This window comes from Gracilinanus agilis, chromosome 2 (genome assembly GCF_016433145.1).
Source record: "Gracilinanus agilis isolate LMUSP501 chromosome 2, AgileGrace, whole genome shotgun sequence".
Lineage (NCBI taxonomy): Eukaryota > Metazoa > Chordata > Mammalia > Didelphimorphia > Didelphidae > Gracilinanus > Gracilinanus agilis.
Genome location: NC_058131.1, coordinates 277,494,949 through 277,522,628, shown reverse-complemented (window position 1 = coordinate 277,522,628; position 27,680 = coordinate 277,494,949). Strand labels below are relative to the sequence as shown.

Genomic DNA, 27,680 nt, shown 5'->3' with positions numbered 1-27,680 from the left:
TTGTTTTGATAATTACCAGTTTGTAATAGTTTGAGATATCGTGAGGCTACCTCACCTTTTCCCATACTTTTCTTCCCATTAGTTCCATTGATATTCTTGAACTTTTGTTCTTCCAGATTAATTGTTATATTTCTAGTCCTATAAAGTGAATTTTTTGGAATAGTTTGATTGATATGACACTGAATTTAATTTTAATTTAATTAATTTGGGTAAATTAATTAGGTAAATTAATTTAGGTAAAATTGTCATTGTTATTAAATTGTTAAGATATTACTTTATTTGTGTGAAAAAGTATTTCATAATTGTGTTTTATATATTGCCAGGATTTTTCTTGGAAGGTAGACTTCTCAGTATTTTATATTGTCTGCAGTTATTCTAATATTTTGATTTCTTGCTGTTGGACTTTTTGTTAATATATAGAAATGCTAATGATTTATGTGGTTTTATCTTATATCTTGCAACTTTGCTAAAGTTCTTAATTATTTCAACTAGTTTTTTAGTTTATTCACTAGGATCCTCCAAGTACATCATTGTATTATCTTCAAAGAGTGATAATTTCATTTCCTCATTGCCTATTCTAATTTCAATTTCTTTTTCTCCTTTTATTACTATAGCTAGCATTTCTAGTGCAATATTGAATAGTGGTGATAATGGAAATCCTTGTTCTAATCTCATTAGGAAGGCTTCTAGTTTATCCCTATTACATATAAAGCTTGCTGGTGGTTTTAGATAAATGTTATTTATCATTTTAAACAAAGCTCCATTTGTTCCTATACTTTCTAGGGTTTTTAATAGGAATAAGTGTTATATTTTATCAACCAAAAGCTTTTTTCTGCATATATTGAGTTAATTTTATGATTTCTATTAGTTTTGTTATTGATATGGTCATAATTTATGATCTTTATGATGTGTTTCTATAAGTTTCCTCACTAGTATTTAAAATAAAAAAATATTCAGTAGGGAAATTAGTCTATAGTTTTCTTTCTCTGTTTTTGTTCTTTCAGGTTTAGGTATTAGTACCATATTTGTGTCATAAAAGAAATTTGGCAGGACTATCTTTGCCTATTTTTCCAAGTGGTTTATATAGTATTGGAACTAATTATTCTTTAAATGTTTCAAGAATTTGCTGGGAATCCATCTGGACAGGAGGGTTTTTTCTTAGTGAGTGCATTGATAGTTTTTTCAATTCCTTTTTCTAAGATGGGGTTTATTTAAGTATTTTACTTTCTCATATGTTAATCTGGGTAATTTTTATTTTTGTAAATATTTATCCATTCCTAGATTGACAGATTTATTGGCACATAATTGGGCAAAATAGCTCTTAATAATTGCATTAATTTTCTCTTTATTGGTGATGAATCCTCTTTTCATTTTTGATACTAGTAATTTTGTTTTCTTTTTTAAAAAATCAAATTTACCAATGACATTTATTTAATGAATATTTTTATTAAACCAGCTCCTAGTTTTATTAGTACAATGGTTTTCTTACTTTCAATTCTATTAATCTCTCTTTGATTTTCAAGACTTCTAATTTGTTGTTTAATTGGGGATTTAAATTTATTTTCTTCTAGTCTTTTTAAGTTCCATGCCCAATTCATTGATTTGCTCTCTATTTTATTGAAATGTTTAGAGGTATAGATTTCCTCTTAAGTACTCCTTTGGCTGCATCACATACATTTTGGTACATTGTCTCATTTTTGACATTTGAACCCAGGTCCTCTGGATTGTAGGCTTGGTGTTCAATCCACTGTGCTACCTAGCTTCCCCCCATTCTTGATTATTTCTATGATTTGTTCCTTGCCCCACTCTTTCTATAGGATAAGATTATTTAGATTCTAATTAATTTTTAATCTACGCTTTCATGGTCCTTTATTAAATACAATTTTATTGCTTTATGATCTGAAATGGGTGCACTTTCATGGTCCTTTATTAAATGCAATTTTATTGCCTTATGATCTGAAACGGGTGCACTCTGCTTTTTCTGCATTTGATTATAAGATTTTTATGCCCTAATAGCTTACTTTTGTGTGGGTATCATATGTCATTCAGAAAAAGGTATATTCTTTCCTATTCCAATTCAGTTTTCTCCAGAGGTCTATTATATCTAACTTTTCTAAAATTCTATTAATCTCCTTAACTTCTTTCTTATTTATTTTCTGTTTAGACTTATCTAGTTCTGAAAGGGGGAAATTGAGAACCCCAACTAGAATTAAAAAAACAAAAACTTTTGCCTTCCATCTTAGAACTAATAATTTGTATTGGTTTTAAGGCAGAAGATCAGTAAGGGCTAGGCAATGGGAGTTAATTGGCTTGTCCATGGTCACACTAGTATTGTTTTACAGTCTATTTTTTCTTATAACTCATTTAGCTTTTCTTTTAAAAATTTAGATGCTATATCATTTGGTACATATGCATTTAGTATTGTTATTATTTCGTTGTCCATAGTGCCTTTTAACAAGGTATTATTTCCTTGCTTATGTCTTTAATTAGATCTATTTTTGCTTTTGCTTTGTCTGAGATCATGAGTGTCGCCCTTGCCTTTTTTTTTTTTATTATTTATTTTAGCAGAAGCATAATAGATTCTTCTCCAACCACTTAACTTTATTTTGTATGTCTCTCTCTGCTTCAAGTGTGTTTCTTGTAAACAACATATTTTAGAGTTCTGGTTTTTAATTCATTTTACTATTTGCTTCCATTTTATAAGTTCATTCCATTCATATTCACAGTTAAGATTACTGTGTATTTCCCTCCATTCTATTCCTCTTCCTTCTCCTTTTACTCTGACCCTCCTCAAAAGGTTTTTGCTTCTGACTACCACTTCCCTCAACCCATTTTCCTTTTCCCTTCTATTATTCCCTACTCCTTCTCCTCTCCTTTCCCCCTCCCATTCCCCTGTAGGGTAAGATACATTTCTATATCTACCTGAATGTGTATGTTATTCCCTCTTTGAGCCAATTCTTATGAGAATAAGGTTCAAGCACTGTCCCAAGGGGCATTGTCCCACCCTTTAGGTTTTCCAAGCTACTGTTTTCAAAACAAATTCTGGGGACCTATAAGTTTTCAGTTCTTCCGAGGTAGAATGATCTAAGAACTGTGGACATTGCTCTCCTGGTCTGTGCTCTGATCTGTGAGTCACCACAAACATTTTTTTGCCCTGGAACTATGGCCAGGGTCCCTATTCCCCTGAGGTTACACATTTTTAGTATGCTAGTGCATTCTAATTCCTCCACATGGGACAGAAATCTAGGCCTGTGATCCAGATCCTCATATGGACAATGCAACAGAATCCTATACCCAATGCTATTAAAGGGTCCCCTGTAATCTCTTTCTGACCAGTCCCTTTTGACTCTCTGTGGGCTGAGAGATCCAGAAATTGCTGCCATTGTTTCAGTTGCCCCCAGGCCTATGCCAGCTTGCTGGAGAACAGCCTGTGCTGGACTGAACTTCACTATTGCCACAGTGAGAAAGACCTTTTCTGTTGGCCAGATTCTAATTTGTCTTGGGCTAGAAAATTGCTTTGCCCCATCCTTTTACTGGTTCTGCTGTTTCAGAATTCATTTTGAGGCATTATTTCTAAATGGTTTGGAAGGGAATTTGGGAGACCTCAGGTGAGCTGCTGTCTCATTTACTCTGCCATCTTGACTCCACCCAACATGTAGTTTTCTAAATCACTATGCAGCCCCCAGGGATCTTTATGTTCTGTTTAGTGGCTTCCTTTTCTATTTGAATTTGACACCACTGACCTAGAGTGCCAAGAAGTTCTATGACTTGTCTAGAGTCACATAACCAATATATGTCAGAAGCAGAGCTTGAACTTGGGTCTTCCTGCCTCCAAGGCCAGCTCTTTATCTACTATTTCAAATTGCTTTTCAGTAATAATAATGGCAAAAACATAAATGTAGAAATGTATTTATATATAATAGAGTAGTAACAATAACCTCTTGAGGTAGGTGCTACAACCCCATTTTATGGATGAGAAAACTCTTGCTCAGAAATGTTAAATGACTTGCCTATGGCCCCAGAAATATTCAGTATCAGGGTGGAAAACAATTTCTCTGGCTTCAGGTCTAGCCTTCTATTCACTCTAACACGTTCCTCTGCTGAGGATGCAAGAATGCAAAAGGCATTGAACCTAAAGACATTGAGGTTCTAGCCCTGCCTCTTTCACAAACTCCCTTTATGGGACCTTAGATGGACATATCACTTCTTTCTGGTCTCAGTTTCTTTGCCTATAAAACAGAGGAGCTGAATCTGATGCCATCTAAGGCCTCATTAAGTATTAAAATGCTCTGGCTCTATACTTGTGAAACCTACTAGAATAACAATCATGACAGTCCTGGAAAATTTGCACTTTTACAAATATTGTTTCATTTGATCCTTACAACAGCCCGAGGAGGTGGTTGCTGTTATGATTAAAAATGATGAGGGCCGAGATCAAAAGGGAGAATAGTATTTTAATAAAAGCCATGCTGATAGAGATAAACTGACCACGCGCCTGTAAGAAAAACCTATTCAAAACCTCACCTCAGCCATTTACCTTCCTCTCTCCATGAGCTCAGGTAACTAAAGAGGAAGTTCCATGTCACTTCCCCCTAATTTCAAACAGTCCCTCACCTTTAATACGTCATCCAAAACAGGAAACCCATGAAACCCGTTGGACCATGGGAAATGTAGTTTTAAGGACCCCCACAGGTCCACAGAAGTTTGTCAAACACTATATTGAGATTCAATCCTTCCAAATAGAACCCCAGGTGATTTTAACTAACACATTGCTATTATCATGCCCATTTTTTTGGTTTAGGAAACTGAGATAGAACAGAGGTCAAATGACTTGCCCAGAGACACTCAGCTAGCAAGTGTCTGATGCTGGATTTGAACTCAGGAATTCTTATATCTAGGCCCATCACACTATTTACTGAGCCACTTAGCTGCCTCTTATTTTCAAGATGATCTCTGTTTTCTGACTGTGTTTCTCTTGGCAGGATGCATGGAGTGATGCAAAGGGGCAGATCCATTTGGATTCCCATCAGGATTACCAGCTTTTGCAAGCTCAGAATACTTCTGCAGGACTCTCTCTTCTTTTAAAGAGATCTTTCAGTACCTGTGACCCTAGAGATTATCACATTGAGGTGAGCTAAGGTCTTTCTCTGCAGAGGAAAAATGTAATTCAGGATGAAAATCTGACCCTCAGTCTATACTTCTGCCTCTGCCTCAATGTGATGAATGGGCTTATCTGCCTATTCAAAGTACTGCTGCTTATGAAGTTTTCTTGATTCTTCTTGGGCAGGTGAGAAGTTGATGGCAAATTTGAGGAAACCTCCTGGGAAACCGGTGGTGGGAAGATGGCAGCTCAGAGGCAGGGGAAGGGTTGAGAGGTGGCCCACCCGGGGGGTCATCAATTCAACAGTGTTAGAGGGCATTATTCTTGGATAAAACAACTCCTATTGACTCATGATCTGGCAAAGAAGCACCTTAACTGGAGTCTGTGTAATGCATGATGCTTCCAGAGCAAGATTCTAGCTCCTTTGTTTGGCCTTCAAGTCCTTCCCTGATCTGTCAAAGACCTACCTTTTCAGCTATATATCTTTCTCCTGCCCTCCAGATATTTTGTTCTCCAATCAACTGTCCTCATGAATACCACCTGGAGTTCTCTTGCCACCAGGCAGGCTGTACCACATACCTGGAATGCTTTTTCTCTCCTCTTTTAACAGTTAAACACCCTTCCTTTAAAGTTCAATTCCAAGGTTGCCTCCTTCACAAAGCCTTTCTTACTCCCTGCATTGATAGCAGCCTTCTCTTGTACCTCACCTAGATTACATGCACTCCTCTCCTCCACTTATCTGGTAATACTGGCTATTACAATCATCTGAGTTTCTGTCTTAGCTCCATACTAGACTATATACATTTCATGAGGTCAGGGATCTTGTTTTCTCTAAATTTCATGCTTAAAGTATGCAGGGGAAAATTTATAGTCCTGAGTGTTTATATCAATAAAATAGAGAAAAAGCAGATCAATGAATTGGGGATACAACTAAAAAAAAAAACTAGAAAAAGAACAAATAAAAAATCCTCATTTAAAGGTTAAATTGGAAATCCTAAAAAATCAAAGGAGAAATGAATAAAAATGAAAGTGGGAGAACTATAGAACTAATGAATAAGGCTAGGAGCTGATGCTAAGGAAAAAAAACAAATAAAATAGATAGAGAATTGGTTCATTTGATTTAAAAAAGGAAAGAAGAGAATCAAATTCCTAGTATCAAAAATGAAAATGGTGAATTCACCTCCAATGAAGAGGAAATTAAAGCAATCATTAGATACTATTTTGACCAATTATATGACAATAAATTTAACAATATAGGTGAAATAAATGAATATTTACAAAAATATAAATTGCCTATATTAACAAAGAGGAAATAGAAAGCTTAAATAATCCCATCTCAGAAAAAGAAATTGAACAAGTCATCAATTAACTCTCTAAGAAAAAATCCTCAGAGCCAGATGAATTCACAAGTGGATTTTATCAAACATTCAAAAAACAATGATTCCCAAAACTATATGAACTATTTGGCAAAATAAGCAAAGAAGGAGTCCTATTAAATTCTTTTTATGACACAAATGTGGTGCTGATATCTAAGCCAGGAAGACCAAAAAGAGAGAAAAAAATTATAGATGAATTTCCTTAATGCAAAAATCTTAAATAAAATACTAGCAAAGAAACTACAGCAATGTGTGGGAAGGATTATTTACAATGATTAGGTGGGATTTATACCAGGAATGCAGGACTGGTTTAATATTAGGAAAACTATCAACATAATTGACCATGTCAGTAACAAAAGTAACAGAAACCACATGATTATCTTAATAGACACACAAAAAAACCTTTAGCAGAATAAATTTCATATTTAATCCAATGCCCATTCCAGTGCTCTACACACAGTGTAGGCTTAAGAAATGTTCGTTGAAAGAATACCTGTAATTGCCAAAGTCCTCCCCTCTGTTTCCTTTTGTTCTCCCCCGGATCTTTAATATAAGGCAAGAAAATGCCCTATTTCGTTTTCATCGGCTATTAGGATGATGGATTTGAAGCTGGAAGGGACTTCAGAAGTTCTCCAATACAGCCTTCTCATTTTGCAAATGTGGAAATTGAGGCCCTGAGACTTAACCAGACTTAACCAAAGATACCAGTAACAGGGACAGGATTGGAACCCAAGTCCTCTGGCTCCAAAACCAGTATTCTTTCCACTATACCATAATTTAATTCAATATTATGCTCCATCTCTGGTACTCAGAGTGGGAAATGACCTTTTTATTCTCCTTTCATTTCCTTTAAAAGACTAGGTAGGGGCAGCTGGGTAGCTCAGTGGATTGAGAGCCAGGCCTAGAGACAGGAAGTCCTAGGTTCAAATCCGGCCTCAGACACTTCCCAGCTGTGTGACCCTAGGCAAGTCACTTGACCCCCATTGCCTACCCTTACCACTCTTCCACCTATAAGTCAATACACAGAAGTTAAGGGTTTAAAATAAAAAAAATAATAAAAAAAACAGACTAGGTACCTCTTTAAGCTCTGTTCTGTTCTATTCTATTCTATCTCATCTCATCCTATCTAGTTCTACTTTATTCTATCCTTATGTATCCTGCCCCATCCTATCCCATCCTATCCTATCCTATCCTATCCTATCCTATCCTATCCTATCATATACTTTTCTATCCTGTTATTATTTTCTATGCCACAGGCAGAAACGTGGTAAATAGAGAGGATAAAGACTTGGAATCAGGAATTCATTTCAATAGGCACTTATTAAGTGTCTACAGTATGCATGGGCAAAAGATATAAAGAAAAAAGACAAAAGACATAAAAATAAAAAACAAAGGAGTTCCTGCCTTTAAGGAGCTTAAGAATTTTACTAGGGAGAACAACAGATAATTTAATACAAAATATATAAAAAGTAAATACAAAATAATGATAGGGGAGAGGAAAAGTAGGGTTCAAATTCTGACTCCCATACATATTGGCTATATGACAACCTTGTGAACTCAAACATCTCTCTATGACTTAGCCTCTAAATCATTAATAGGCTCTGCTCTATAGTGCTGGAAGGAACTTTCCACAGTGATCAATCAACTGAAATTTATTAAACACCTACTGTATGCCAGGCACGATATGAGATGCTGGGGATATAAGAGGAATAAAATAATCCTTACTTAAAATGAGTTTATCTTTTCTTGATGATTAAATCACTAATCCTTTGGATATTTACATACTCCATATTACTTTCTAATCCTTGTATGTGTATTGTCATCTGCCTCTGGGTAGACTGAAAGAGCCATGGTGACAAGGATTATATTAGTTTTTTCTTTTTTTTTTAAACTCTTACCTTCCATCTTAGAAATAATACTGTGTATTGGCTTTAAAGCAGAAGAGTGGTAAGGGCTAGGCAATTGAGATTGCTTAGGGTCACACAGCTAGTAGTGTCTGAAGCTGGATCTGAACCAGGACTTTTCATTTCCAGGCCTGGCTCTATATCCACTGAGCCACCTAGTTGCCCTTTGTGTTAGTTGTTTTCATAAATCATCCAGTGGCCAGAAAAAAAACATCTGTAAATAATAGGCACTGAATAGTGATTGTTGAATAAATGAATGAGTGCCTACTGTGTGTAGGGTTCTATGACAGGGACAAAGAGGGAAATAAGACATGGTCTCTGATTTCAAGACTCTTCCACTCAGAGAATCTGGGTTCAAATGGCACTTCTGATGCTCATAGGAGATAAGAAACATACCCCCAATGACAAGGCTATAAAGTAATATATGAAGAAGTGGGAGCAAAACATCATGGAAGCTCAGAGAAAGGTGATATCAGTTCCAATTAGTGAAGGTCATGGAGGGGAGGATGGAAAAAGGAATTATATGAACCAGCACTTGAAGGGTACGTAGAATCTGAATAGGTGGAGACTGTGATTAGTTCATTTTTCTTGGATACTAAAGTAGGTGAAAGGAATAATGGGAGGCATAGACACAGAATTAATTGAAATATAGATGTATTTCCAAGTATCTCCTTAACTATAATAGCTCTGCTTTTAATACACTCAGCAAGCAATATAATAAAAATTGATCTTCAATTCTCACTCTGGCTGAGTGCCAGTGTCTGTCTGTCTCTCCCCACCTCTCTGCAGTTGTCTCTATGTCTCTCTTTTTTTCCCTCCAACCTCAGCAGCTCAAATAATTGCTCAAAGGCTGTAAAAGCAAGAAATTAAAGACTTCAAATACCAAGATACCAGATTTTGGGGCAACTAGGTGGCACAGGAGATATCTAGGTTTGGAGTCATGAGGATCTGAGTTCAAATCTGGATTTGGTTACATCCTAGCTGGTTGACCCTGGACAAGTCATTTAATCCCCTAACCCTTTCCCTTCTGTCTTAGAGTTATTACCAAGACAGAAAGTAAAGATTAAAAAAAAAAGACACAAGGTTTCATACAATCATCAATCTAGGGCCAAAAAGGATCTAGGAATTTATCTAGTCCAACCTTCTTCATCTTATAGGTGATGAAACTTAGGCCTAAGGAGGTCTAATGACTTGCCCAAAGTCATACAAGTAACGAGCATCAGAGATACAATTTGAACCCAGACCCTCTGAATCCAGGGCCAGTTCTCTTATGAATGTACTTTCAATTTCAATGAAATATTTATTACATTTTTACAATATGTTATAATACCCAGACACATGAGAAAATGAAAAGACTCTGTCACTGCCCTTAGGGAGATTACCAGCCAGTAACTCACTCTGGGATCTATTTCTTTCCCTTTTTGTTTTGTTGTTTCCCATAATGTAAAAAGAGAAGGATCTTATTAAGTGATCTGTAATGTCTCATCCATTTCATTCAGTGAGATAATATAGTTGAGGAAATAAGATTTCCTCACATAAAGCAATTGGAGGCCAGCTTGAAGACAGATCAAACTATATATTTGACATTGACAGTGTTAGAGGAAGGTTGCATCAAGACTGCTGTCACCCCAAGCCTTGCTCATAACAGACCATTCAGACTGGCATCTACTTTTTTTTTAAACCCCTACCTTTCTTCTTGGAGTCAATACTGTGTCTTGGCTCCAAGGCAGAAGAGTGGTACTTCTTTAGAAAGCCTGGAACCATGAAAGTTCCAAGTTGGTCATTCTTGTTGTGAGTTAGTTATGGTTGGAGAAAGTGGTAAACATGATCTAGTCACACAAGTTTGACAGGATATCCAGTGAAGGTCATCTGAGTCAGTCAATAAACATTTTAAAATAAACATTTATTAAGTGCTTACTATGTGCCAGACATTGTGTTAAGTGATGGAAATAAAAATACAAAAAAGAGATTGCTTACCCTCAAGGAACTTACAATCTAATAGAGAAAGACAATACATAAAAGGCAGCTAAAAAAGGAGGGGAATGGGTGAGGGAGAGGGAGGGGGGAAGAGCATGATAGAGACTTTTTGAAGGAGTGCAGTGGGCTGAGAAATGAAGAATGCCTTGATTAAATGAAGGTTCTGGGAGGAGCCCTCCATTCTCCTCAAATCAGAGGAAAGGACTCCAAGGGCAGGGTACTGACGAGCTGTGAGCTCCAGAGCTGAAGTAATGAGTGTGTTTGTATCACTATTCCATGGCAGGATGGCACCGTCCACTTGGTCTATGGGTTTCTGGATGAGCCGTGCTCCTCTCTGGAGGCCATCAACACATCTGCCATTCAGAAGGGATTTCAACGAGTGCAACTTTTGAAGCCTAACATCTCCATCCCTGAAATGCCTCCTGATCTGATCAACATGGAAATAAGGGCCCCAAATGTCACAATCCCCAATGAAGAAACAACATACTGGTGCTACATGATAGAACTCCCAAATGACTTTCCTCGGTATCATATTGTCAAGGTAAGGAAGGAAAGGGGGACGATGCCCTCAGCAAGTGTCATTGGTTTCTATGTTCAGGTATCCATGGTCCTTGGTCTAGATTTGCACCCCTACCCCATGGCCTACTAAAAGGGGACAGCTAAGTCGTTTTGTCTCCCTAAACTCAGATTTCTGGTTTATTAATCACAAAAAATAACCTACTCTTGTTTTGCTATTTCTCTTCTTGTACATTGAGAGAATGTAGACATAGGCAGTCAAAGCCCATCTACAAAGAGCAATGGTTCCTTTTCTTAACAAAGGGAAGCTTAGAGCAGATTGGACTTTGAGAGGTATAGCCAGTTAGTCAGTAAACATTTATGAAATGCCTACTATGACCCAGGCACTGTGCTGAATGTTGGGGATCCAAGAAAGGCAAAAGGCAGTCCCTGCTCTCAAGGAACTCACAACCCAATGGGGGAGATAACATGAAAATAACTATTTACAAACAAGCCATAGACAGGATAAATTAGAGATTTAGTATTATATATAACATTATATATAATAACATATTCTAATAAGTTATATATTACATATTATATATTATAACATATAATTATATTTATCCATATTATCCATAATCCTACATAATGTATAATAATATATTATAATATATAACAATAATATATTATATATAATTATTAGAGATTTAGAGACAGGCAAGAAGGCACTAAAATCAAAGGGGGTCAGGGAAGTTTTCTCATAGAAGATGGCATATGTCAACCTAGAGATGGGTAATAAACTAAGATGTTTCTGGCTAAAACTTTCAGGGCAATCAGTCCAAGGGCCTGACCCCACAGGGTTAAAAGATGTCTTGATCAGATTGGATGATGTAGTTCTGTCTGTAGCCACATCTATAATGATCCCTTGGATAGAAGAAAATTCTATTTTTCTATGTGATTCCCTGCCCACTCTTTCACCCTCATGCAAGAGAGTCAGAGCTCACCTCGGCTGTGGAAGGCCCCTTGAACATCTAGCTCTAGGGTAGTGATGGTGAACCCTTTAGAGACGGAGCACTGGGCCCCATCCCCACTCCACTCCCCAGACCACGTGCCATTCCCCTTTCCCCCCATGAGTGCTGGGTGTGCCTTGCCTTTACCCCACACAGAGGAGGGAGAAAGCCCTCTCAGCTTAGTACTCTCATAGTGTTCCTCAAATTGACTTTTCCTGGGCAAGATAAAGGAAGAAACAGCAATGCCAGAGGTGACACGTCTAAGAGATCTTTATTCCTCAGGAAAGAAAAAACTAGTCTCAAAGAAAGGGGCTCAGGTCAAGGGCGGAAGGGGGGGGGGGGCAGGAATAGTGAGGTTCTCTGTCACTCATCTTGTCTGTCCTCTGAGTGATCTCTGCAGTACGAGCCCATCATTACCAAGGGCAACGAAGCCCTAGTCCACCACATGGAGGTCTTCCAATGTGCTGTGGAGTTTGAGCCATACCCAAAGTTCAACGGGCCCTGTGATTGGAAGATGAAATCTGATCGGCTGAATTACTGCAGACACGTGTTGGCTGCCTGGGCCTTAGGAGCCAAGGTGTGTAAGGAAATTGATTATAATAATGATTCATTCTTATTTGATCCTAAGGTTTCCTTTCTCAGTTTTCTCATCAATAATCATCATAGCAATAACAAGAAGAAAATGATGATAACTTACATATATATATATACATATCACCTGATTTGATCTTTTTAGTGTTGTAAAAAAGATATTACAAGGATTTTTTCAAAACACTGTGTTAAATACTTATTAAGCATAAAATGTTTTTTCTTTTTAATTTTCTTTTAATAATATTTTATTTTCCCAATTACATGCAAAAACAATTTTTAACATTCATTTAAAAAATTTTGAGTTTTAAATTCTCTTCCTCCTTCCCCTCTCCACTCCCTGAGAAGTAAGTAATCTATTACAGATTTTACATGTACAATCATGTAAAATGCTTTCCATAATAGTCATTAATCTTTTTTTTTTTCATTCCTTCACTGATTTTACAGATGAAGAATCAGAGACACCGATGGCACCCTAGGATAGAACTAAAACCTTGGAAGTAATTTAGTTCAGCCCTCTCATTTAATTGGTAGGAAAATCCCAGAGAGCTTTAGTGATTTTCCTAAGGTGACAGAAGTAGCAGATGACAATGGTAGAATTTGAACTCAAATCCAATGGCTCACTCATAGTCAATCCACTACTAAGAAGTGGAGGGGGGGGGCAACTGGGTAGCTCAGTAGATTGAGAGTCAGGCCTAGAGATGGGAGGTCCTGGGTTTAGACACTTCCCAGCTGTGTGACCCTGGGCAAGTCACTTGACCCCCATTGCCTACCCTTACCACTCTTCTGTCTAGGAGCCAATACACAGAAGTTAAGGGTTTAAAATAAAAAAAAAAAAGTGGAGGCAGAACAAAGTAGAGGGAGGGCAAATGGTAATGGGCAGTATCAATCAAAATGCATTTCTTAAATGCCTACTCTATTTTGGGTATTGTGCTAGGAACTGGGAATACAAATACAAAGAGTGAAACATTCTCTACTCTCAAAGAAATTACACTCTAGGGGAAGAAGAGAAGAAAGATCTTGGAAAGTTCTCTTCTCCTCAAATATCTGTTTCACTGATTTGTCTGTGAGCCTCTAATTTCACCATTCCTTTGGGTCATGAAACTCTTGGTCGTCAAGGGTCCCTTAAAAATGCAATTTTTCTTGCTCCTTTTTAAAAATTTTAACTTTACTGTTTCAAGGGTGTTAGTCTTACTTCCTCAATGTGAAGACAGTGATTCTGTTTTCTATTGTGTTTGTGTCCCACTTTAGATCCTAGTACAGTGAATGCTAAGCATGTGATTGGTACTTGCTGGCAAAATTAATGGGAGAAACAGATAGGGTATGGGCCTATTCCTTCTTCATCTTCATTTCTCCCATAGTGCAGTGGATCACAGGGTCTTACATCTGGTAGCCCAGCCATACATGTGAGTCTACCTGGGGGGGAGTGATGGCTAAGGCTGCACCGCAAAGAGGTTTAGGAGGACAGAAACTTAGGGAGGGGAGATTCATTATGGTCCTCATGTTCCTGTGTCTAAGTTTCAGTCTATGCAAGGAATGGGCAACAGAGCTGTCATTCGATGTGGTTAGAAATCACCCCATTTTCAGATGACTCCCTCAACTCTGACCTCCTCCCATGCCAGTGGGTTCCATAGACTTCAGAAGCTGAATGGAAAGGGATGGCTCCTGAACCAGATTTGAGGGGCTCTTTGCAATTACGTGTGATTCTGTTTTGCTCATCATTCGGTGCTATATTCATCCTCCCTTGGTCTTCTCCATCTTACAGGCATTTTACTACCCAGAAGAAGCTGGTCTTCCTTTTGGAGGCGAAGGATCTTCCAGATATCTCCGCCTGGAGGTTCACTATCACAACCCTCTAAAGATAAAAGGTCGGTATCTGGGACTATGCTACTTACAGAACCGGTGCCTTTCCAGGATCCAGGGTTCTTATTTTCAAATGGCATTCTTTAACCTCTCCTTTTCAGTGTGTTGAATCAGTACATTTTCTCCCTCATTTTCTCTCGATGATGGGGAAAATCAGAGCAGCTCAGGAACTAGCATTTCAATTCAATCTCAGGACTAAATTAAAAGTTTGATCCACACTAAAAACCAAGTTGGCCTCCAATATTCCCCTCCCCCCTTAACTTTATGGTGTCAGCCAGAACTCTAAGCTATCTTTAGGCTGTTATTTGTAAAGAAGTTCAAAAATGCTCAGAAAGGCACCAAACATCTGTGATACAAGAGGATTGCAATATAAACTGTCAACACTAGAAGACTAGTTTTGAAGTGAGATGCTAGTCCTAACAGTACAGTGGACTTCAGCAGCACCAACTGTGTTTTCCTATAAACGCCCACCTGCTATATCTCAATTATCCCCATATATAGATGATGGAGAAATGTGGTGCACTCAGAGATGATGTAATACTAGGGCCAGACAATGGTCACAGCCAACAGCAGAATGTGTGCAATCCCTGCTGAGTCTCTTGCTCTAACCATCAGAAACAACACCTCCAAATCTGGCATCCATGGTTTTGGAAAAAAGATAACAAGTTCTCCCTATTCTCCAAATGCTTCTGTATGCGATCTCTTCTCCTCATCCATAGAGCCAAAGGATGTTGGAGTGGGAAGGGGCATTTAGTCCAATGCCCTTATTTTCCAGATGTTTGGAAGCTCAGCTCCAATCGATCTTAGACACAGATCATGCTACTCCCTTTCTCAAAGACCTTCAATGACTCCCCATTGCTGACAAGATAAAATTCAGACTGTCAAACTGACATTAAGGTCCTCTACAATCTGACTCATTATTTTTCCACCCTTATCTGCTTCTTTGAATTACTAAGTTATCTTTAGTTATTTCCCTGTTTGGACTCTCAGCCAAACCCAACTATTGATTGTTCCTCAAACATACTGGATGCTTCTACCTCCACATTTTTACTGGTCATATCCCTTCTGCTTAGAATTCTTTCCCTCTTTCTCTGCACCTCATTACTCATTTTTTCAAGCACCAGCTTAAATGACCACTTCTCCCTGAAGCCTCCACTGATCTGCCCTGCCTCCCTCTATAACTGAGCAAGATTTCTCTCTATATATCATACTTTGTGTCTTTCTTATGGCATTCAGCACAATCAGCCTTGTATTGCAGTTATTTTTGTGTGCCTGTCATTTCTCTACTGGACTCTAAGCTCTTTAAGGACAGTGGCTGATTTATTTATCTCTGTATCCCTCCCCAATCTTTGTGTTCCAACTGAATTCAATAAATGCTTATTAAATACCCATTATGTGCTAGGCATTGAGCTTAGCTCTGGAGAAACAAGATTAAAGAACAATCCTCTGGTTTCAAGGAGGAAGATATGATACATATGTATATGAAAAGGATAAAAGGGGGCAACTGGGTGGCTCAGAGGATAGAAAGTCAGTTCTAGAGATAGGAGGTCCTGGATTCAAATCTGGCCTCAGACACTTCCTAGCTGTGTGTCCCTGGGCAAGTCACTTAACCCCAATTACCTAGCCCTTACTGCTCTTCGGCCTTGGAACCAATACACAGTATTAATTCTAAGATGGAAGGAAGGGTTTTTAAAAAAGGAGAATGCAAGGAAGAATGTGATAGGACAAAGAGATTCATAAAGGTGCCTTTTCCAAAGAAATCTGCTGGTACCACCAAGCTTGGTAGATGATGCAGCCTTTAAGATCTCTCCTAGAGCTATCTGTATTGCAATAGTGGGGACTGGGGGACCAAAAACCTTCAAGGTCCAAAGCAATCAAATTGCTAAAAGTGGCAACTTTGTGCAGTTAAGCAGTGGAAGAAATAACAAAATCTGGAAGGGAACTTAAACTATTGGACATCAAGTCTGCAATGTGCATAAAATGTTGGAGCTAGAAGAGTCCCTAGAACAATGCATGAAAGAATTAGAAACGGTCTTAGGACATAGAATATTAGCTTTAGAAAGTTCTAGGTATTGCTCAGCTCAGCCCATTCATTTTTTAAAACCACTATCTTCTGTCCTGTTATCAATTTTAAGACAGAAGAGCAGCAAGGGCTAGGCAATTAGGGTTAAGTGATTTGCCCAGGGTTACACAGCTAGGAAATATCTGAGGTTAGATCTGAACTCAGGTCCTCCTGAATCCAGGCTTGGCCCTCTATCTACTGTACTACTTAGCTGCCCTTCAGCCTATTCATTTTACAGAGAAGAAAACTAAAACCAAGAGAGACAAACAATTTGTCTAATATTACAGAGGAATTAAATAACAGAGCTGTAATTCAAAGAATGGTTCTTTTTGTGTCAATTTAGTGTTCATTTAACTGTCTGTTCATTTCCTGGGCCTGTCAATGTTTATGCTGTCTTCCTCAGGTTAGGCACTTTGGCTGTGGTACATGTTTTGTAGGAAGGTGGGACATGGGTAATTATGAGGGTCTGAAGACTTTTTTCCTCTCCTATTCCATCCATTCTCTATGGCACACAATTCTAAATAACAGAGGACTTGGGAAGATAGAGATGAATAAGAAATGGTTCTTGACCTCCATGAGCCCCAAGAGGAAGAGGGGACAAGAGTGTTTATTACTGATGCAAGGCTGAATACATGACTATAATGGCCCCCAATATCCTTTTCCATCTATCTTTTCTTGACATTAATCACAATCTTACATCCCACAAGTAGACTAGGAGCCAACTTGGCCAATAAAGTGATACTGTGCATCTTGTTCAATTAAAATCAAAAAAGAAAGATGCTTTTTAAAAATTCCCAGTTTCTTAGGTTTACAAGGAAGCCTGCTTCTTCATGATATCTGGGTGTATTTATGGATCCATTGCCACATATAGGGAAGATCATGTCATTTCGCAAATCTCAAAATGTGCTACCTTGCTATAAATATCAAGATCTAACAATTATTTCATTATTTAATTCCCTTCTGAATTTTAACCAATTATATCTTTTTTTATTATTATCCATCTGATGCAATCAGCATGGAGATACTGGAGATGGGTGAATTTGGACTCTTTTCTTTTTTTCAGGGGTTTGAGTGAGTGAAGGGAAGGGAAGAAAGTGTGAGCTTCTTTCTCTCTCTAAGATGCACCTAGAGCAGTGATGGCAAACTTTTTAGAGACCACATGCTGTGCCCTGCCTGCCTCCCCCCTTATCCCACACAGGGGAGGGAGAAAGCACTCCCATTGGGCTGCTTGGTGGAGGGGTGGGTGAAGTGAGGGATATCCTCAGCGAGTATAAAGAGGGGGAGGAGAGTGGTCCAAGCACTCTGCTCCCCTCTAGCTCTGCTGCCTGTGAGCCACCCAGTTTACCCCCTATGTGCTCCCATTGGGCTGCTGGGCAAAGGGGTGGGAAGATGTGAAAAAATATCAGGCATGGTGGAGATGGGGAGGGAAGCTGCTCCACCTGAGTCCCTCTGCCTTTCTAGTAACACACTCTGGGGGTGTGAGGGAGGGAGATGCATGTGCCCACAGAGAGTGCTCTGTGTGCCATCTGTGCCATAGGTTCACCATCACTGACCTAGAGTTTGTCCTAGAAATATCCTAGGAGTGTGGTTTGGTGGAGAGCATGAAATGAGGACACCACCCCCCCAACATAGCTCACCCTTTACCATTTTAGCAAATCAGTTAGGATAAGTTAACCAGATTAAGCTACATGTCACTTTGGTCCATAAGGGGGATAAGATACAATTTTAGCCAATTATTTAACCTTGGAGTTCAATTTGTTCCTCATAAAATAAATACATTGGATGATTGGATCTCTATGGTCCTTTTAAGCTTTAAAATGCTCTGCTTTTACTTCAATTGTGGGCAGATGGATTAGGGACAGGGTTAATAGCAGCAGCTGTATATATGCCTTCACTACCACCATCCACCACCTTCCCAATCCCCAGGTTTCTTTCTAGTTCATGTAGAATACATTTTTTAAAATTATTGATGTCTATTGACTTTCCATTGCCTTTACTTCTGAATATACCCCTCCTTCCTTGGGTACTCATCCTTGTAACAGAGAATGAAAGAGAATAAATAAAGCAGTTCAAGCAAAACTAAGCAATACATCAATTTAGTTTGATGGTATATGGAATATTCTACACCCAGAATCCTCTTCCTCTGCAAAGAAGGAAAGTAGGTACATTTTCTTCTCTCTCTACTACATCCTTACTTGGTCAGTTCATTACACACTCAAATGGATTTGTGATTCCATTGATACTTATAGACATATGGATGAATCTTAAATAGGCCCAGGGGATATAAGAATTGTGACTTCTTGGCTTTTGCCTCTTATATCTCTGCCCGGGTACTGGAAGGCAGATAGACAAGGAAGATAGCCTCTCTCCTGGGTACTTATTACTATAGTACAATGCAGTGGGAAGAACTCTGGGCTTGGAGTCAGAAGAGACCTGAGTTTGAGACCTGACTCTGATATTAATTGTGTGATTTGGGGCCAGTCATTTAGCCTCATTAAGCCTCACATTCCACATTTGTGAAATGGAGATGATAATATTCATAATCCTTATTTGATAGGGTTGCTTCAAGGTTCAAATGAGATAATATTCAAAGAACCTTGGAAATTTTAAAGTACTATAAAATACTATATACATGCTAGTTAATGGTATTCTATGGGGGCCCAGCTCAAGTCTCACAATCTTCTATGAACTTGTCTCAAGGAAGACTCAAAATTATCACTGAAAACAAAACAAAACAAAACAAAACAATTTGTAGTCAAAAAAAGATAAAGTTTCTCTGCATTCTTTATTTTGTTGACCTTGTTCCAGATCTAGAAATATTGTGCAGTTTATAAATGTTGGTTTTGGAGAGTCCAGGTCCCATGTTGAGATAGCACCCCTTTTCCCCAGGGAGAAAGGGAGGAAATAAACATTTTTTAAACACTTAACTGTATTGAAGTACTAGGCTAAGCACTTTAAAATATTATCTCATTAGATCTCCAGGTACACAATGCCTTCAGACTGTACCTAGCAGCAGGGCTGGAAGTAGGGCAAGAGGCAGGAAAAGCACTTTTAATTGAGTAGGGGGGTTGGGCCTTGGGGGTGGAGAAACAGAAACCCTGGACACTAGTGAGTGAGAGACTGAGGAATTGGGGGAGGAAAGGCTTACCCCAGCAGAACATCTGACCATCTATTAGTTTCCTGATTTTGCTAATGATCTTGTTTGTGGATTGCCAGAATTGTGATCAATATTCTTGGAGGGATCTCCCGAATTGATGAGATCACCGGTCCATTAGACAATTTGGCTTTTCTTGCTAACTAGGTGTCGGGGAAGCCGCCTAGGACCAATCCAGGGATCCTGGGAATGATAGGGAAAACCTGATGTCCTTCTCACTCTTCTTTTTCTTTTACTAGTGCTAGCCTGGTCTCTGGACATCTCTTACCCCCTCTATGTATTGATGATCAGTGAGGCTTTGCCCTAGACAGGGGTAGAGATCCAGGACTCTCCAGCAGAGCTTGGCAGTGGGAGCTTACTGAAATGTCCCTGACATCCCAAGGTGGATGTACACTTCTTCATGGTCTCAAAGTGACCATGGGAATGGGGGAGGGAACAAGTGGTAGAGGTAGGAAGGGGAAATGAACCCTCAGGACCCTTCTTGACCCAATAGTGAGCCCTAGGCCCTTATTTCTTTCTGTTCTTTAGGGAGGCCTGGCCACAAAGGAAAGGCCTGGGACCCTCCTGAGTTGGGCTAAGGGTCTACAGCAATGATGTACCCTCATGGCCAGCTAGATGCCCTTTCTTCTCAGAAACCTAATGTCTCCTGCATAGAAATTTAAAGATTTCAGAACCATATGCTTTTCTCAACTCCATGGTCCAGGTATTGGGGCTAAGTCTATAAAAAGAGGACATTTCTGCTTCTGACTCTCTCAGCTCTCTCTGAGTGGAAGGCAGGTGGACTACATTTGCCAAAGGAGTTCCCCATTGCTGGGGGTATTGGCTCAGTGTGTGGAAAAGGATTTTATGCTCAGGTCTGACGATAATGTTCTATTCTTTCTTCATTCTGTCACCAGGTATGAACTCCTGTCTATTCCCACTCAGTGCTCAGTAGGGAATTAGCATTTGGCCTAAGACTTGTAAGTTTTGTGCTTTCTCAATTCAGTATCTTGGGGAATAGCCCTGGTGGCTCTATCCTAAGTACAGCTCACAATATCCCAGTTTAGTCCTATTTAACTGGATCTTTGCTCAGTACCTCTTCTTACCTCGGCTCCTATGTTCTCTATCTGAAAAACTCACCCATATCAGTATAACTCCACTCTTCCATCCCATCCCACCGTAGATAATCCGACTGCATTTCCACAGATCCCACTGGGAGGAGATCTTATCTTAAACTGCCTTGAGTGATCATTTGAAGTCCTTTTTAACCTAACTCTAAGCTACCTTTCCCACTATATTTCTGAACCCTCTTCTCCAACCAGACTGAATTTTTCACCATCCCTTTGCAATTCCTGCCTTTGTTCTCTCTATTCCTCATTTCTTAGCATCCCCCATAAAACCTGGAATGCCTTTCTCCACCCCCACAAACATTACAATCCTATCCGTTTATTATAGCTCAAGTCTTATATCCTCTATAAAGTCTTTCCTGACTACTGAGATCTCCATGCACCAACTATTTGTACCACTTGCTTAGCCCTTGGCCTTAGGCCTCTTAGGCCCCTGCCACTCAGAAATCTTCATGATCCCAATGTCTTCAGATCCTTGACAATAAGCCTGCAGCTCACAGCCATTTGCTTCTGTTTGTTACAGCTGGGGAACATAAGTGGATTTAGAAGTAATAGAATGTGCATGGAAAAGAAAGACTCAATCAACCAGCAAATAAAAAAATTGAAATAGTTCCTCGCCACGAAGAGCTGAAGAACTTATTTTTTATGTATTTCCTTTCTCTGTATGATATTTGCTTATGCTGAAATTTTAAGAAAAGATGTGGTTCCCTCCCTGTTTTAGATCGGATTGACAACTCAGGTCTTCGCTTGCATTACACGGCCACACTGAGGCCATCTAATGCTGGGATCATGGAGCTGGGCTTAGTATACACACCTGTGATGGCCATCCCACCTAAAGAGACTGACTTCATCTTGACTGGCTATTGCACTGATAAATGTACTCAAAAGGTGAGTAGTTTTGGTTCTCACAGAACCAGTTTAGACAAGATATGATGAAAAATTTTTAGCTTGAGTTTGAATCTTGTAAAGTTTGTGTACTAATGATGGCATCATTTACTCAGCTCAACTCAGTGGAAGACAGAATATACACCAGTTCATCTAGAACAGTGATGGGCAAACTGTGGTCTGTGGGCCAGATGCAGCTCCCTGTAATGTTCTCTCCAGGGGTTCCTAATCTGACGAATACAATGAGTAGGATACAATACAATGAAACTTCGAAAGAGTTGCCTTAGAAACAGACTGACAGATGAGCATTTCCTTTCCTTTGGCCCCTTCTTTAAAAAGTTTGCCCATCATTGATCTAGAACATAGAGCTTAGATAAGGTAGGCTGGAGCCAAATCATGAAGGGCTTTACAAGCAAAATAGAGAAGTTTTCATTTTATTTGGTAGGTAATATGGGAGCTACTGAAGTATCTTAAGTGGGGGAGTAACATGGTCCAAGTTATGCTTTAAGAGTACCAGTTTGGTTTCTCTGTGGTGGCTAGATTGGAGAGGGTAGAGGCTGAAAACAGAGAAGCTGGAAGGTTATTTCAATAGCTCCAGCAAAAGATGATGGGTCCTAGAGTAGGGGAAGGTTGTGATATGAGTGGAGAAAAGGAGGAGATGGCTATGAGAGAAGATAAAGAGGTAAAATAGACAAAGTTTGGCAAAGGATTGAATATGGGGCAGAAGGGATAACCAGATGGAAATGTCTAAAAGGTAATTGGAAGATGTGGGCATAAACCTCAGGAGAGAAATGAGGGCTAGATATGTAAGTTTGAGAATTATCTTCATGAGAGCTAAAATCCCTCAGAGAGAGATATAGAATAAGAAGAAAAGAGGATCTAGGATGGAGTCCTAGGTTAAACCTACACACATACAGAGGGAGAGAGAAAAGGAGAGAAGTACAAGGAAAAACCAGGGTGGACAGAGTATCCAGAAGGAGAAGGTAATGAACTGTATTGATTAAGGGGCAAGGAAACAAATGAACGAATAGTAGAAGGCAGGAGGTTTAGGATAGAGATTTTCAAGTTTTTTGGTCTCCATACTACAAACCTTCTCATACTTCTTGTTCATTATGAAAGGAAATAAATTCTAGAGTTTAATATAGTTATTTATCAAATATTCCCTATGCCCCCTTAAGAAGTTTCTAGTGTTCCACAGGGGTGTTCATTCCCCTGGTTGAAAATCCTTACCTTGGGGGAAATGACCTAGTTCTTCCTATTCTTTGGGATAGTAGATGAAATAACAATATTAACAACTCATATTTGCATAAGGTTTTAAGAACTGCAATTTCCTCCTAACAATGCTGTGAAGTATGTAGTATAGACATCATTATCTCTATTTTACAGATGAGAGGATTAAGGAACAGAAATGTAAGATGACTTGCCTAAGCTCAAACAGACAGTAAGTGGCAGAGCCAAGATTTTAACACAGGTCTTCTGATTTCCTTCCTTCCTTCCTTCCTTCCAATAGAATTAAGTGACTTACTCAGGATCACACAGCTACTAAGTGCCTGAGCTCAGAAAGATTCTTCCCGACTCTAGGCCTTCCCAACTTCTAGCCACTGTACCACCTAACTTACCAGGAAAGCCTAGGCTTTTCTGATTAAATCATAGTTGCCTGTGGAAACTGGGCTTTCTAGAAGAACAGGCTAATGAATGCAGTTTTGAGCCCCTCACAATAGTAATGACCCAAAAATATTATTACCTGAATCTCCCAATCAAATAACAGAGTTTGCAAATTCTGATCCTCTTTATGACTCCTTGACCTCTCCTCTTGCTAAAAAGACCTCTCTAGAAATAAACTAGTATTTGTATTGCTTTTTAAGACCTTAGCAGAGAAAATTCTACAACTACTGACACTACTGAAAAGTCCTTCCTCGAATCCAACCTCAATTTTTTCTCAAATAAGAAGTATGGTAAGGTTTATGGAAAGTCAAAAGCATTTTAATTTGCCTTTCTATTGTTCTGTCTTTAGTGGACAAGGTAATTACTAATCTTCCTCTTTCCACACTGGAGCCTAGCTACAAATCCATGCTAAAGTGTTGATATCTGAAACCAACTCATTAGCAAAGTTATATGGGAGGCAACAAGGTAGCACAGTGGATAGAGCAATGGTCCTATAGATGGAAGGTCTTGAGTTCAAATCTGACTGCAGACACTTCCTATCTGTATGACCCTGGACAAGTCACTTGATCTTAATTGCCTAGCTTTTATGGCTCTTTTGTCTTAGATAATTGATACTAAGACAGAAGATAATGGGTAAGAATTTTTTTAAAAAGTTATTTGGTTTCTCGGGAACAAAATTTCTTCTTAAGGTACAGAGATTTAAAAGAAATTCAAAGGGGACAGCTGGGTAGTTCAGTGGATTGAGAGTCAGGACTAGAGACGGGAGGTCTTAGGTTCAAATCTGGCCTCAGACACTTCCCAGCTGTGTGACCCTGGGCAAGTCACTTGACCCCCATTGCCTAGCCCTTACTGCTCTTCTGCCTTGCAGCCAATATACAGTATTGACTCCAACACAGAAGGTAAGGGTTTAAAAAAAAAAAAAAGAAATTCAATTCTAAGGTGATTGTGGCAATCACTGAATGTGGTCTCTCAAAGTTTCTAATCTCCACCTTGTAGATAGGCAAGTAAATGGAAAGTTTCCATTATACATGAAAGAGCAGGAGTGTTTTAGGACAGAGGTGTCAAACATGTAGCCCTCGGGCAGCATTGGTATTTGCAAACCTCCTGAGTGTGGATGTATCAGATTGAAGTGTAATTGGGAAATAGCTAACAAAGTAAATAAAAAATATAGTCGAATGTAGATAGTGTTAATATGTGGTTTTCTCATTCAATGTGGCCCCCAGGGGCCCCAGCTTCATTTAGTTTGGGCCTCAACTTCCTCTTTAGACCTTCTTCCTTAGAATAGTGTTTCTGTTTGAGTTTGACACTACTGATATAAAGTCCTCTGGTCAAAATCTCCTTCAGTTAGCTAATCATACCCTATTGGCTGAGAACACCAGTATGATATTATTGAGATGTCCCAGAATTACAAAATATTAGAACTAGAAGGGATCTTAGAGCATAGAACACAGTGTCAAAGTCAGAAGGAATTTTAGAACTCAATACAGTTTGTCAGTTGTGGAAAGGAGCTTAGATATAGAACACGGAATGCAAGGTACCTGAGAAACCACTGACTCCTAAATCCTCATTTTAAAGATGGGAAAACGAGGCACAGTCAGCTCAAGGTCACAGAGCAGACTGGTATCAGAGGCAGGAATAGAACCAAGATTTCCTACTTCTTTGTCCAAATCTTTTCTTTAAAAGAATAAGCTTCAGTTATTTGAAACATTCACTTGTGGGGCAGAGCACATCCCCCAATGATGCTGGACAAATGGGAAAGGATCATACACCCTGAGAATAAGTCTCTTGCTGATCTCTGTAGGGTACCCCATTATTATTATAAGAGGCGCCTGTATGAGCTGAGTAAAAAAGGGCCTCCTTAGGGGACCTGCCAGTGGCACCATTGAAGGAAGGAAAAAAAAACCAACCCAACTGAATCATCCCATCTGGGACAGAAATAGAAAACAAATTGCATTTCCTGGATGTTCTGGAAAATGCTGCACCCATTGGGGAGCCAATTCCCTTTGCTACTCATCTGCCTGATCTACTGCCTTGAAATGCCTTTTACCAACCGCCTGTATGAAATTGCTGCCACCATTCTCATGCCAAACTCTTAAAATAAATGTGAGCTGTCTTTTAGCAGCATAGTAACAATGAGGATCGAATTTACTCTTATTTCTCATTCAAGCAGGGAGTTCTTATTAAAAATGATAATTATGTAGCATGTGTTTTCTCTGAGTCTCCACAAAGTCTGGTCACTTCCATTTAAAAGCCCACTAAGTGGGGCAACTGGGTGGCTCAGTGGATGGAGAGCCAGGTCTAGAGATGGGAGGTCCTAGATTCAAATTTGGTCTCAGACACTTCCTAGTTGTGTGACCTGGGGCAAGTCACTTGACCCCCATTGCCTAGCCCTTATCGCTCTTCTGCCTTGGAACCAAAACACAGTATTGATTCTAAGGCAGAAGGTAAGGGTTTTAAAAACAAGCCCACTAAGTGCTACAAAAAATAATATTAACAAGGTTTTCTCATTATAAATGTCCTTGTTAAAACAAAGGAGAAGAATGTTCACTATTTTGAAGCCAAGAACAAACAATACTCTACTTAACTAGATGTCAGAGATCTAAGAACCCTCTAGAACCCAGCTTTGAACCAACAACAACTTAGGGCACTCTGAGGTTTAGATATTGTGATCTCCACATAGTTCGATGGGGATATGATTAGAGACGTAGACTCTAAATGATGACTCTATTGCAAATATTAATAATATGGAAATAGATCTTAATCAATGATACATGTAAAACCCAGTGGAATTGCTTGTTGGCTATGGGAGGGGGAAAAGAGGAGGGCAGGGAAAGAACATGAATCTTGTAACAATGGGGAAAAAAAATTCTAAATTAATTAATTAATTAAATGGATTTTAAAATAAATTTAAAAATTGTGATCTCCCCAGCTGAACCCTTTCCTCTTCCTTTCATAAAATTCTAGGCTCTGCCACATTCTGGAATCCACATCTTTGCCTCCCAGCTCCACACTCACCTCACAGGGAGGAAGGTGATCACAGTCAGAGTCCGAGAAGGGAATGTGAAAGAGATCGTGAATAGGGATGACCACTACAGCCCCCACTTCCAGGTAGGAATGCTTGGCTCAAACCCTGGCCTTCTCAAGATTGGCAAAGTCACAAAACAAGGCAAAGTACTCTTCGGTTGCTTTCTCAGTCTTCTAACAAGATATCTATGATCAATGTTCTGCCATTTTGGGCTTCCCCTCTCCTTGATGGAATACTCCCTTATGCCTACCCTTGATACTTGGAGTTTTCTGTTGCTCATTATCCTCTTTTCCTACCATCAAGACACCCCTATTCTATGGTCTGTCCTGAATATTCAAGATAACTTGACAAATTCATTCAGCAAACATTTATTAAGTGCTTGTTACATAAAAAACAGGTTGTCAAGTGCTGGTGATCCAAAGACAAAAACCAAAGTGACCCTTGTCCTCTAGGATCTTTCATTCTACTAGGTATTCAAATAGGAGAAATCCAAAAGGCAACATGTAGGTTAGAATAAGAAACTTCTAGAAGCCATGTCCCAGGCCTTTTTGCCTAAACCCAAGAAGTGGTGGGAATTTCAGCTTGTGTTGGGCTGATGAGATAAGGGACAAGGATGGGAGGGGGAGATGTTTTTTGTATTGGGATATGAGGTAGAGACAAGCACCTATTGACACACACTTCTTAGTTTGGGCCCCAGCTTCCTCTATAAACTCTCTTCCTTAGAATAAAGTCTATATTTGTTCCCCTCCCTTCCTGATTTAGGAATATTTCTGGGTCTCTGACTCTTAAGTATCTATCAGTCAGTCATTCAATCCATAAGTATTAACGTCAGCAACGTATGGCTCTCAAGCCATATCTGGCTCTTTTGAGGGCCAGATATGGCTCTTTCTGCAAGAGCCATAAAGTCAATTTTTTTTCAAGCGCTGTTACAGGAGCGCACTGTGAGCACTGTACGGCTCTCACAAAATTACATTTTAAAAAATGTGGCGTTTATGGCTCTCACGGCCAAAAAGGTTGCTGACCCCTGCTCTATGCTAAGCACTGGGTATACAAAGAAAAGCAAAAGCCAATTACTGATCTCCAGGACCTCACAGCCTAATGGGGAGACACCATAGAAACAACAGTGTACAAGCAAGATAAAGATAGGATCAATTAGAGATAATCAATGGAGAGAAGGCATGAGTAGAAGGTCTCTTTTAGAGGAATTAAAAAATAAATAAAACTAAGAAGGAAAAGAAGACATCGGGTCATCTTGTCCATGTTCATCTTACCCCATATCCTTCCCTCTAACCACCAAATGGCCCTAAAATGGAATTTGAGAATCTTTATAACTTAAAGTACAAGATTTTCTTTCTTTCCTTTCCTTTCCTTTCCTTTCCTTTCTTTTTTCCTTTTTCCCTTTCTCTTCCTTCCTTCCTTCCTTCCTTCCTTCCTTCCTTCCTTCCTTCCTTCCTTCCTTCCTTTCT

General features: G+C 39.1%; 1 protein-coding gene across 1 annotated transcript in view; it reads left to right on the top strand.

Annotated features, from left to right (window-relative positions):
- Window positions 1-27,680, top strand: part of DBH (dopamine beta-hydroxylase) — a 43,905-nt gene that overhangs the window by 6,631 nt on the left and 9,594 nt on the right. The window contains exons 2-7 of the mRNA XM_044661287.1: window positions 4,983-5,129; window positions 10,642-10,899; window positions 12,267-12,443; window positions 14,220-14,322; window positions 21,361-21,527; window positions 26,154-26,297. Coding sequence (XP_044517222.1) covers window positions 4,983-5,129; window positions 10,642-10,899; window positions 12,267-12,443; window positions 14,220-14,322; window positions 21,361-21,527; window positions 26,154-26,297 — 996 coding nt within the window. The remainder of the gene's footprint in view (window positions 1-4,982; window positions 5,130-10,641; window positions 10,900-12,266; window positions 12,444-14,219; window positions 14,323-21,360; window positions 21,528-26,153; window positions 26,298-27,680) is intronic.